The 13,563-nt window shown below is 30.6% G+C and overlaps 1 protein-coding gene across 1 annotated transcript; it reads right to left on the bottom strand.

Annotated features, from left to right (window-relative positions):
• Nucleotides 1-11,798: 11,798 nt before the first annotated feature.
• Nucleotides 11,799-13,151, bottom strand: LOC145184701 (beta-1,3-galactosyltransferase 1-like). The gene has a single exon (XM_080060446.2). It carries the CDS (start codon nt 13,051-13,053, stop codon nt 11,902-11,904), a length of 1,152 nt encoding a protein of 383 aa, XP_079916572.2. The 5' UTR covers nt 13,054-13,151; the 3' UTR covers nt 11,799-11,901.
• Nucleotides 13,152-13,563: the final 412 nt, after the last annotated feature.

Below are 13,563 nucleotides of genomic sequence, written 5' to 3'. Positions count from 1 at the left end.
TCCCTATCCCTATCCCTATCCCTATCCCTATCCCTATCCCTATCCCTATCCCTATCCCTATCCCTATCCCTATCCCTATCCCTATCCCTATCCCTATCCCTATCCCTATCCCTATCCCTATCCCTATCCCTATCCCTATCCCTATCCCTATCCCTATCCCTATCCCTATCCCTATCCCTATCCCTATCCCTATCCCTATCCCTATCCCTATCCCTATCCCTATCCCTATCCCTATCCCTATCCCTATCCCTATCCCTATCCCTATCCCTATCCCTATCCCTAACCAGCTTTATTGTAAAATATAAATCGCCCTGTTATAATAAAATAATTGCGCATGCGTGTGCAATATTGCGCTCTGAGCAGCTTATGGCTACGTAGAGCGCGTTGCGTTCTACGAAGACACTTCGAATATAAAAAAAAACATCCCCCCTGCCCCTCTCATATTTTGACAATTATTAGATCATCAATATTTTATTACATACTGACGATTTCAGTTACTTTTAAGGTTTTATTTTGAAATTTTGAAAGTTAAGATAAAAATAATTAAAAAGTAATAAGCTAAGCGACAATTGAATCCTGAATGCCAAAAAAAAATCATCTAATACAAGAATTATTAAATTATTCATACTAGGTTTTAACCCTCACAATTCGTACAGTTAACGCATCTATGGATGGAAAATGGAAAAGAAAATTATAGCGAGCTCGATCGTTGATTTTGAATCCAATGTATGTGTGTATGTATGTATGTGTGTATGTATGTATGTATGTATGTATGTATGTATGTATGTATGTATGTATGTATGTATGTATGTATGTATGTATGTATGTATGTATGTATGTATGTATGTATGTATGTATGTATGTATGTATGTATGTATGTATGTATGTATGTATGTATGTATGTATGTATGTATGTATGTATGTATGTATGTATGTATGTATGTATGTATGTATGTATGTATGTATGTATGTATGTATGTATGTATGTATGTATGTATGTATGTATGTATGTATGTATGTATGTATGTATGTATGTATGTATGTATGTATGTATGTATGTATGTATGTATGTATGTATGTATGTATGTATGTATGTATGTATGTATGTATGTATGTATGTATGTATGTATGTATGTATGTATGTATGTATGTATGTATGTATGTATGTATGTATGTATGTATGTATGTATGTATGTATGTATGTATGTATGTATGTATGTATCTATGTATGTATGTATGTATACATGCATGTAGGCATGTATGTATGTAGGCATGTATGTATGTAGGAATGTATGTATGTAGGGATGTATGTATGTATACGTATATGCAATAATAATATGTAACAAAGTTATCTTTTAGTATAATATTTTAATGTAAGATTTTTCTAAGAACAAGATTTCTTCCAAATAATGTCATCCTAATTGGTTCTTGTTTTATGCTACATTAAGTAAACAATGAGTCAATTACATTTATTAACTAGATATCTAACTCGCGCCTCCGCAGTGAAGCAAATTTTTTGCCAGCTCAGGTTTGTTTTGCCAGCCTGAAATGACGCAATGATAAATCAAAGCAAAACAGAAATGAAGTATTGTCAGTTTAAATAAAACCGCTACCGGCATTTAAAAACTTTAAAAACTTGCTTTACTTTTTCTTACGGAATTTTTCTGAAGTTACACATCTAGCTAATATATAACATTGCATTAAGCAAAACAATTTTAACGAGCCATTTCTTTGGTAAGAACCTTATGATAATAAGTTGGTAAATTTAGTGAGTGCTTTTGAGACGTGTAATTTGCGCGTCTAAACACGAACAATTACGCGTCTTAACACGAACATTTAGAACCTGATACTTTTACAATAGAAATCTGATTCAATGTCCTACTTTTGTGCTCTTTATTTTAATGAAGAAAAAAAATTCCAAAGTTCTACAATAGAAATTGTTGAGAAGCAAATATGACGGCTTCATAAACTCCTCAAGGTTCTTTGAATAAATAAAAAACAATCGTAAAATTTTCAAATATAAAACATCAAAAACTCCTCATCAAATATTCTTTTGCTTTATTTCTTTAATAAGGTCCTCCGCAAAACTTCTTTTTCTGTACTTTTCATTCACGTTTGTGTCGGCACGTTTATGTTTAATGTTCGTAATCTCTTTATGCAGTTGCCGATGTACAAAACTCTTCAAAAAAAATTTTCTGAAATTTACAAAACGGAAGATGTCAATATAAAATTATTTTATCATGACATCTTCCTTTTTTTTTTTGTTTTTTTTGTTGTTTTTTTTTATTGTTTTAACAACACTCTTTGAAAGATTTATCTAAAAAACTCGTAATAGCTATTGCGTTTGTGAACAAACATCTCGTTTTGACTAAAGTTGTCCCGGTTTAAAGATATAGCCCGGCATGCTAACTAATTAGTCATTTAGTTCCGTTTATTAATTAAAGAAATTTTTAAAATATTTAACGTCATTATTGCGCAGCTGCTCCGCATGCGCAGTCTAATCTGTTGCTTTTCAATCTTTATATTTACACTAATTGACTTATACCTTTTAAAATTGATAACGTACTGCCTCGAGGATATTTAAACATTGAAATAAAGTTAGCTTAAACTGCCACGTACAATTAATAATTGAAATCTAAATTTTGTTTCTTTATTTTCTGTTTTTTAATAAGTTTTTTAACTTCAGATTTAAGCACGTGATCGAGCAAGTGGCTTCATTTACCAGTTCTACCCGTGACAAAAAATGTCAGTTTATATTGGGAGTTTATATCAAATTTTATAGTTTATATCAAAGGCTAGGGTATACCACTATGTAGTGATACATTTTGATCTGATCTGATCAGTTTCAACTAAAAATGAGGTTGCATTGTCTTAGTAAAAAAACAATATGTAAGAACTTCTGGTTGACTTTTTGAAGTTTGAAACCATTTTAACGCACCCATTTAATCAAAATATCGACTCACCCTTAGTCTGATTAAGATATCGGCTCCTCTTCCATCTAATATGTATGAAAATAAATTAAATATTATAAACATTTTATTTCAAAATGACTTGTTTTGTTTTCATTCAAAAAGTTTTGTTTCAAATTGGATAAATGTAATAAAAGGTCAAACGATCGTTTGTTGCACACTATTTGTATTCCAAATGCATCGAAGACTATCGTTCAAGCATTTTCTTAGGTTGGTGGCTCAAGAATGTTGCAAACATGAGACGCCTAAGATTTTTACTGATTATCCAATTTGTCTTCAAAATAAAGTTCACATGCTTACTTAAAAACTGATAGAAGTCACCTTTTCTGATTAACAAATATTGATTTACCACAGATAAAACTATAGGCGGAGTTTGAGCAGCGCTTTATAGACATTTGTTGTAAGAGTAGGTAAATTTGATTTGAAAACCATAAGGGTATCATACAAATTTGACGTGCTATAGAAATTCTATATTTTTAAATGCTGATGCTAAATTTCTTAAATTTTTAACATTAACACTAAAAAGGAAATTTCACTTAACATTGAAAAAGAGAAAGAAAAAAAAAACCGCTGTAAAAAACATTTTTTTGATTTCTCATTTGAACTCATTATCCAGTAAAGGACGAGTCTTTACAAGAACTTCTCTGTTTTAGGGTTCTACATCTGAATCTTGCCTTGTTTTTCTTCAAAAACCTTTGTTGAAAAAAGCAACTTTTTCCCGCGGAGAGTAGATTGTATACTATTTTCAAAACACTGTTTCACTATTTTTTCAGTTATGGAGATCAGTTTTATGGAGATCAAATAATTAACATGTCAAAAGTTAAAAAATAAACAAACAGTTTGTAAAAAAAAAAATAAACGTTATCGTACAAGTTTTCTTTCAATTGATTTTTATTTTCTATATATTTGGGTAACTTCATAACATTATTAGTTGTCCCCTGGGTCCGCCTATGTGTCCGTCCCTATTTATGATTTTAAAATATACTTATAATACATAAGCAATCCATTTTTTTCATAAAAAAAGAAAAATTCGAAATTATACTAAATCAGTCTGTGACATTTTTAAAAACCTATTGATTTCTGGCGTTTATTGTGTTGGAATTGAAAAAACCCTCAAGGAATACTTATACAGGGCCTTCAAAAAAAGTTTATTTTTGCTGGTAAGTACTATAAAATGTGAATCAATGAAAATATTCACTTTTTTTTTTTTTTAATGTTTATTTGTTTGATAGGATAATTGTTCTTAATAAATTTTTTATCAAAACGTTAAATTTTTATGAAACAAAATAAAATTATAAAACAGTTTCGATAAAATAGAAAAATAATACCACAGCGGCAAGTGCTCTCGCAAAAGAAAAAAAAAGAAAAAAAAAGAAAAAAAAAACAACAATAACAACAAAATAAATTCAAACAGTTAAATTCTAAGCTCCTCATTAATCCCATACAAATCTATTATTAAATATTTATTTGTAAATTCTTATTACTAAATTAAATATGCTACAAAGTAATACACACTAATTTTATTTTTTCAACTCCTATTAAATATGTCTGCTGAAACGAAAAGAATTCAAATCGTTGCTTTGAAAATGGCTTTCTAAGGTAATGTGGACGTTATAAAAAAGGTCTGCATAAAAACAGTTTTCAATGTATGAAGATTGTATCAGGAGGTACAATCAACCTAACTCAATCCAATTTTGGTAGAAAACATTCAGTTCATTCAAGTGAGTCATCCTTGACCATTTCCAACACAGCAAAAAAAAGTCATTTTGAATTGCAAAATTTTTTTAACTAACATGTCTTTAATATTTTATATGCTAGAAATATAGTTTATTGTAAATTTAAATGGATAGTTGTTAACAATATGCAGCATACCTTTTAAATTTAGTAATATTTTTTAAAAAGTATACCTTTTTTAATCCTTCTTAAAGTCATGTGAACTGAAAGTTTATTGAAAAATCAAAAGAAGTTTTTTTGTAACGCATTTGATTACAATAAGAATGGAAGATCCCAGCAGATTTGTAACGCATTTGATTACAATAAGAATTGAAGATCCCAGCAGATTTGTAACGCATTTGATTACAATAAGAATGGAAGATCCCAGCAGATTTGACAAAATAATATCCAAAATACGATATAAGTCATATTGATTTATAAATAGGTATAAAGAAAGAAAACCTAGATAAAATGTAAATAGCAATACCCAGAAAATTAATTAGTTGTTACTTAATATATCCATCAGCATAGTAAAAAGACGGGTTAAATTGACTTTTTGTGTGTTTAAAGTTAGAATGAAGCCCTTTCTCTCTGAAAAAAATAAGTGTAAAATAAGTATTGAAATCGGACAAATGATCTGTGGTGATGGATATTGTCATCTGATGAATCAATCTTAAGGACTCAGATAACCTCCAACAACCATTAGAAGATCCCAAGAACAAAGGTTGAACCAAACTTTAAACGGATAAGCATTTAGTGTTATTGCCGGTTTGGAACATATTCATTGTATTACAAATTTCTTTTAAAAAAAACCATTTGTATTTGTTCTTATAATATAATTAAAATAATTTCAACGATAATATAAGGCAGTGTTTTCTAAGTTTTGCGAGACACTGTATGCACCTCGTTTAGATTGCTTTTATTAAAATGTTTCAAATTTTAGCCATTTTCAGAATGGCTTCTAGTTTTTGTTTCAACCTTTTTACTTATTTACGTGGACCTTAAATCTTTGTCTGTCCGAACATAAATAAATTCAATTGGATTCAAATTAAATGATCAGGCTCTTCGAACTGTGCAGGGCACAGCTCGAATATTCGAAGATAAATGATTTTGTTAACTGCACCGTTCTGTTTAACCAATTAACATGTCTCTATGTAGGTGAACTGATTAATTCAATATGTGTAAATGTTGTGCATCTGTAAGTCGAATCAACGACCATTAAAAACCAACTCGATTAAGATGAGAAACAAGAACCTTGTATTTTCAGTTTATTACTTCAAAACTACTTTCATAACTAAAAACCACTCGCTTTCACTTTTCCATTTACAAAAAATCTTTGTATAGATTGTATTTGGATCGGTTTTCCAACAACTATAACAATACAATAATATTTTTCCGATTCTCTAATATTGAAATCTTTTTACTGTTAACTATTATGTTGAAACTAAACCCATAATTATACCAATAGCCTGACGCGTAATTGCTCCATTCGCTTCTTTCTTGACCATTTCTTAGGATTTCTACCATTAAATTTTCAAAAATATCTCAAAATACTCTTAATATAGCTAAATTTGTTGGCATCATTATATGGCTTCTCACAAAAAAAATAAAATAAACGATGGAGTAAAGTAAAAGTTCTCATGAATGAAATAGAACTTTGTGCACTTTTTTTTAACTAAATTTTTTGGGGACGCCTGATATCGTGATTAAAAATCAAATTTAAAAAAAAAAAGGAATTATTACAGAAAATAATCAACTCTTTCTCCTCTCTTTCTGATTGAATTTGATTAAAAAAACTAATTTCAAAAATCTATTAAGAGAATAAAAATATTTGTATATTTTTGTTATAAATTAGTGATTATCAAAATTCTTAATTGAAAAAATTCAATTTACACTAAAGTTATTTTCATTCAAATAACCTTCCCATTCATTTACCATTTAAATAAGGATTTCACAGTATAGAAAGCATTCATATACGTTTTAAGAAAAGATTTTACAGGATGGAAAGCATCTTCGTCAATCGCAAGAACAAATAATCTTCCTCTATCACAAGGAGCGGTTCCTTACTGAATATAACTTTTCATAAGTATTTTAATTAGCACTCAGACTTTTTCAGTAGCATATCTTTGACTGCTTGGCTGAATATTCATCTGTCAACAGACCTTCATGGCTGTTCGTTTAACATTCATGAAAACCTGTTGATCCATAAACTTGCATCAGTGAAAATCACTTGGCGTGAAGATTTTAAAATGAGTTAGTTCGAACCTTTTAGTGCTTAATTACTCAATTCAGGATCCAGCTCTTTCAAGTATCTTTTTTTAAGAAATAAGTGCTGTAAAATAACGAAGAACGTATTCTGCCAGCCGATATTTTTAGTTAAAGTTTACTCAAGGGTTCGGTATCAGTTAATTGTTAATCCATTTATGAGGGTATATACACCACTAGTCAAAATACAGGTGTTTTTTAAAGTAATTAAAAAAGGGAATGTCACGGCTCAGAGTTTCATGATTTGAAGAACAGCATTGTGAAGAGCCTCTGATTTGTGTTCCATTAAAATACAAAATACACGGTGTAAACAGCTTTCCTTGGAAATTTCAAATACAGCTTCCTTACAGTATGTTTATGACCATGGTACAGAACTTACAGGTTCATTCAACCATAGGCGCCGAGTTCACAAGGGCAACAGGGGCAGTGGCCCCCCTGGAAATTTATACTAATAATATATTATCACAGATTATCATGAGGGCGAGAGTATCTATTCGCCCCAGTAATAATCCGTTATTATATATCATTAGTATAAATTTCTGGGGTGACACTGCTTCTGTTGCCCCCGTGAACTCGGCGCCTATGTATTCAACCATTTATTTACTATCAAAAACATAAAAAAACTTTCTGCAAAGCTCACTACATTTTGAAACTACTTTGCTTTCCATGACCAAAAAACGAAATCTATGAAATATGGTAAAACTCATAAAGCGTCCTTTCGCAGAGAAAACATTTACTTTGTCACTCCACCAAAAATATAAATGTAAACTTGCATCACAAATCACAAAATCACAGAACAAGCGTCGTAGAACTAATGGCTTCTTTTACAAAATGTCTGAGAAACATCATGACCAAAAATATATTAAAGAAAATTACACTCGCATTCTACAATTTTCGTAGAATGAAAGTGCTAAATGCTAATTATTTCCAGCATACAGTGTGCAAAAACGGTGCACTAATTTATGTTAACGTATGTTAAGTAGTAATTATGTCATCATGTTAACTTAACACTGGGACTTTGGTTTTTTCATTTTTTTTGTGTTTAATAACGATTAAAATAAAACTTTTTTTTACAGGTTATTTAAAATAAGTCTAATTTTCTGAGGTTTATTAAAATAAAACTCTTTATGCGTTTAAAACAACCAGGTTTTCAGTGTGACATGTTTACATTCATACGTAAAATTGTTTGTTAAAATTTTGTTTTAATCGAATTAAATCGGTGTTAATTGAATAGCAGCATTGCGCAATGTCTTGAAACAAAATAACACAAGCTTTGCGGAGGTATCGCAATTTTTTTCTGAAACCAAGAGTCCGGTGTAGCAGCTTAAAATAACTCCCTGTAAAAAAATACTCCCGGAGTACTTATTTCCTAGTCAAAAAGTACTCCCCCAGTCATTTTAAGCTAGTAAATAAATACTCCCTTTAGTAAATAAGTACTCCCAATGAGAGTACTTATTACCATTTAAATTAAATTCGAAAAGCAATCTTTTAATGACAATTGATTTTACATTTGTAAATTCTGTTTTGTGGTAAATTGAGCAGTATTATGTTATAGTTAAGTTCTTAAACTTATTAAAAACCAAGTGAACTTAGTAGTATATCAAGGCTGAAAAAGGATTTGAAGACATTGCGATGCATCGCTTGTCGTAAAATTGTTCCTTCAATATCGAAAGTAAATTTTACACACACTTAAAATAAAAAATGGCGAGACATGTTGATTTTGTTGCAATTGAAAAGTACCTTAAAGAAAAAGTTTATCCTCTAGAAATTAAAGCTGATAAAGGAAAGAAATCTAATTTTCGAAAAGCTTGCAAAAATTTAGCATTTTATCTGGACAATTACTATACCGTAGCAAAAAGTTAGTCGTTGCTTGTAAAGATCAACAGCAAAAGATAATATCTGACATTCATTTTGGTCTTAGTGAAAATTCCAAAGCAAAAGCAATGGCCTCGCACTGTGGAAGAGATGCAACTCATCACAAAATCTTTAGCAGGTTTTACTGGCACAATATTAAATTCGACGTAGAAAAGTTTATTCAAAAGTGTGATCAATGTCAAAAACATGGTAGAATAATAAGTTCTTCAACAGAACTGCATTCCATTCCAATTGTAAGTAAAGCAATGGAACAAGTTGGAATTGATGTTTGTAATTTGCCAGAGGTTGATGGTTTTAAACATTTAGTTGTCTGTATAGACTATTTCACAAAATGGTCAGAAGCTAAACCTCTTAAAAACAAAACTGCTGATTCAATTGCACTCTTTTTATATGAAGTAACCTGTCGACACGGGTGCATTAAAATACAAATTAATGATCAAGGAAGAGAGTTTGTAAATGAAGTCAGCGAAAAATTGCATGCAATGACAGGAACTGAGCAAAGGGTAACTTCTGCTTACCATCCCCAATCTAATGGCTTATGTGAGCGTCAGAATAGAACTATAAAAGAAGCATTAGTTAAAGTTCTTGATGAAAAAGCTGTAGAATGGCCCTACATTATTGAAGGAATTTTATTTGCACATCGTGTTAGCAAGCACACTTCAACAAAATATTCACCATTTTTTCTATTATATAATCGAGAACCCACTTTACCTGTAGATGTTAAATACGGAATGGTTGATATTAAAAAGCATGACATTGAAAGTTTTGACAGAGAAACTTTTGATGCAGTTCTTACTTCTTTTATTTCTTTACGAGAAAAAGTTTACCATACCGCATTCAAAAACATTCAAACTGCTCAAAATAAACAGCAGAAAGATTATAATAAACGCCATCAAGCACCTCATTTGATTGGAATTAATGATAAAGTTCTTTTAAAAAATCAAAAAAGGATAGATAGAAAAGGAGGACTACTCTAAAGAAAAAATACAACGTTACTTTACTTAAGCCATACATTGATAAAAATAAAAAGTCATTATATAATGATATGTTGAGCTCTTGTGTTGAAACTGAAGAAAAAGTTACAAGTTTATGGTGCATGTTACCTGACGAAGTTGTTGAAATGATATTGATTAGTGCAGTGAAAACATCCATTATTGTTACGGAAACATATCAATCGTTGTATCATACCTGTAAGAGATTTAAAAACATTTTGCAACAAAAAAAAAAGTTTCTTCTTCCGCGTATTTTCCTTAAATTTCAAGATCACGAACTCTCAAGTTTAATGCAACGGAACAATAGAATAAAAGTAAGTATTCAAAAGTTATTAAAAATATTTGGATCTTTTAGTGGAGTTGCAGCTTGCTTGAACAATATTGTCAATAATGAAAAATGGAAATCTGCATGGATTATCATTTGTGCAGAAAAACATTCATGGTTTACAGTTGAACAAACATTTTGGAAATCACATCAAATAATCAATTCAGTTGACTCAAAAAAGGCTTTAAAACCTCAAAAACTATGGTTAAATTTTCCAAATCTTTATCATCTTAAAAATGAAGATAAACAGATTTTGTTGTCTCATAATTCGTGGCTAAATGACAACATCATGGATGCTGCCCAAATGCTTATTTGTAAACAGCTAGGACCAAATGCAGAATTCCAATCTGTACTAAATTCTCAAAAATGTTCAAATAATCCATACCAGCCAGTCAATACTGAACATATTCAACTTATGCATAATGGTTCATGCCATTGGTTTCTTACATTTTGTTCTAATGGAAGAGTCAATATTTGTGATAGTCTTTATGATTCACTGAATCCTGTTTCTTTGAAATGTGTTCAGTCTTTATATAAAAACAATGTTATAGTAATGAAGACTTACTTATAACTTTTCTGCCTGTACAAAAACAAACAGATGATTTTAATTGTGGATTGTTTGCTGTTGCCTTTGCAGCCGAATTATTAGCAGGTAAATCACCTATGGAAACGAACTTTGATGTATTGAAAATGCGGGGACACTTGTTTTCATGTTTAAAGTCTCAGCATCTTTTACCTTTTCCTCAAAAGAATTTTTTTTGTTTATAAATATTGTATTCAAACACAATAATTACAACTGTAAAACTTTATAAACTGTAAATAATTACTTTTATCTATTAATTATTTTTTTGTACCAAAACCGCAGGCCAAAAATAGTGCTGGGTTCCAGTATTAGCATTTTTTTAGAAAAGAAAAATTAGGAAGAAATTTTTAATAAGGGATTTTCTCATGATAATCCCAAGGAATCATAAGGATTCTAAATACTACAAGATATAACTGTTTAAAATAAAAATAAAAAATTAACCATGGGAAACCCAATAAAATGCCGATTAAAGCCGATTACCAAAAAAAACGGTACAAGTAGAAAGAAAAAATATCCTCTTGATAAAATTTGGAGGTGCCACGGTATTTTTATAATATTTTTGAAAACTTTAAAGGAAGTAAAATAATAAAAGATGCAACCTCTTTTCAATGTAAAAATACTGTAAAAACCATCTGTTTTTTAACCAATGTTGTTACGCTTAAAATTATTTAATCAGTACGCATCAGAGAGATGCGACGCGCCACCTCAAATTCAGTGTTATATTTATATATTTCAAAATTCAACTTTAGGGGAGTACTTATATCCTGGGGGAGTATTTTTATCCCAGGAAATAATTACTCCCGTGAGTAATTATTTCCTAGGATAAAAATACTCCCGGAGTACATATTTCCTAGGAAATAAATACTCCGGGAGTATTTATTGACGGGATTAACTTTAGACTGCTATACCGGTGTTTAATTGTTAACATAAAATAAACGCAAATATTTTTAGTTAAATTAGTTGAATTTAATTTTCGGGTTTCAGATTTCAAAAAAAACTTGGGGGTTGGTTTTGTTCAGGAAAGTTGGTTGGGTCAACTTTGGCGAAGTTCTGTTTTAGAAAAAGCTGTTTGTACATTTTGTGAAAAGCTGAAGCAAAGTAGTAATACTTCGTAAACAAACTACATTATTAACTTATACTTTCGCAATTCACACAAAAAATTTAAATTTTTTGGTAAAGTTAATCTGTATTATCGGTTGGGCAGTAAAGAGGTGGTTTTAAACGCTGCCGGAACTTGTTGACAAGTGAGCATATACCTTTTATGTTTTGCAATATTAAAGTGTGATAATGAAGCCACACTTGTGAGTAGTTCTCGACGCCATGGATAACATACTGGTCAACAAAATCGCACGTAGGTCGATTCCAAATGGATTCATTGCAATATATAAAAGGTAATATATGTATGTTTTCTTTTGGTAAAACGCCGATGTTATGCATTAATATACCTAAGTTTGCATCTTCGTTTGGTATTATTCTCTTTTGTTGACTTGCACTCACTAGACGTGGGATCAGATCTCCTGACAGCAATATTCCACCACCAGACACATATGGCGGTAATAAAAGGCCGTTATAATCATTCTCTGGTATATAAAACTTGCTAGCGTTATCACGATTTGGAGGCATAAACCACTGAACCCTGCCTGTGTATAGAGGTAAAGAAGGTTTGGAGTTCAGAAAGTTTATTATGTTATTAACATTCACATAACAATCGTCATCAGTCTTTAATAAGAACTTTGGTAGACAGTAATTTGAAAGCCAAATCAACGAGTTTAAAGTCTTATACGATAAGTTTCGGTAAGTATCAAGTATATCAACAAACAAAATATCGCCATATAAGCTTGCTTCTTGAATAATCATTTTATTTAAAGCCGCAGATACACTTCGACCAATTGCAAAAACTGTGCTGTAAGTTAAGTTGCTATTTATCTGCTTATTAAATCTATTTTCTGAAGTGCCCCAACTATACCTTATAGCAAGCCTTCTTTTAATATTTTCTGGCGAAGAATGAACCAAAACTAGAAAATGTAACGGCAAACGGCAGTTTGGTTGTAAAGTTTCATGACCTTTATTTTGAAATTCATTACTGTTAGTGGATTGAACCAAATGCTTAAAGTGATGCTTATAGACACTGTAGTACTCTCGTTGCGCTTCAACGTACATTTTTTCCAGATTTGTTACGTAACTCTGCAAAGGCAATAACGGTCTCTCATACCTTAATGTTATTTCTTCCTCATTATAATAGTGGTTCAGTAGGAAACAGGTCAGTAAAATAAAAAGTAAGGTAAAAAGTTTCTTTTTTCCCAAGCCTCTTTCAAAGCTTTTTCTAAACATCAAAACAGCAGATACACAATGATTACAAATATTTGTATCGCTTTTGATTTCTCAAACAACTCTAAAGGATGCACATTTCTCAACATTAAAAAAGTATGTTCAAATATACTTTTTTCAAATAATGTTCAAATATACTTTTTTCAAGTACTGCTTTCGGTACAATGCAGTAACTTGCAAGTTGTTTTTTAAGAAATGAACGTAAATCCATTTCGAAACGTTGGTTAATAATTGTGATGTCTATCTGTTAAGGTTTTAAGTTCAATTCGATGTTCACTTTTACCAATAAGTGAAACAATATTTTTTAAAATTCGTTTATATTACAAATATGAAAATGATTTTCTATTTTGAAAACGCTCTTGCAAAAAAAGTGGTAATGGTGGTGGTGGAAGGGGGAGGAAGGATGGCTCTGACAGTTCTAACGCTCATGAAGACTATTAGAACCTTCTTACTACCTTCTAAATGGAAGTGATTTAAAATGTTTATCGGTTTAAATATTATGATTTACTTTCT

The sequence above is a fragment of the Hydra viridissima genome, unplaced genomic scaffold (assembly GCF_058129835.1).
Source record: "Hydra viridissima isolate aposymbiotic clone 2 unplaced genomic scaffold, HvirCarnegie_v1 scaffold_7, whole genome shotgun sequence".
NCBI lineage: Eukaryota > Metazoa > Cnidaria > Hydrozoa > Anthoathecata > Hydridae > Hydra > Hydra viridissima.
This window is presented reverse-complemented; position numbering and strand designations above follow the sequence as displayed.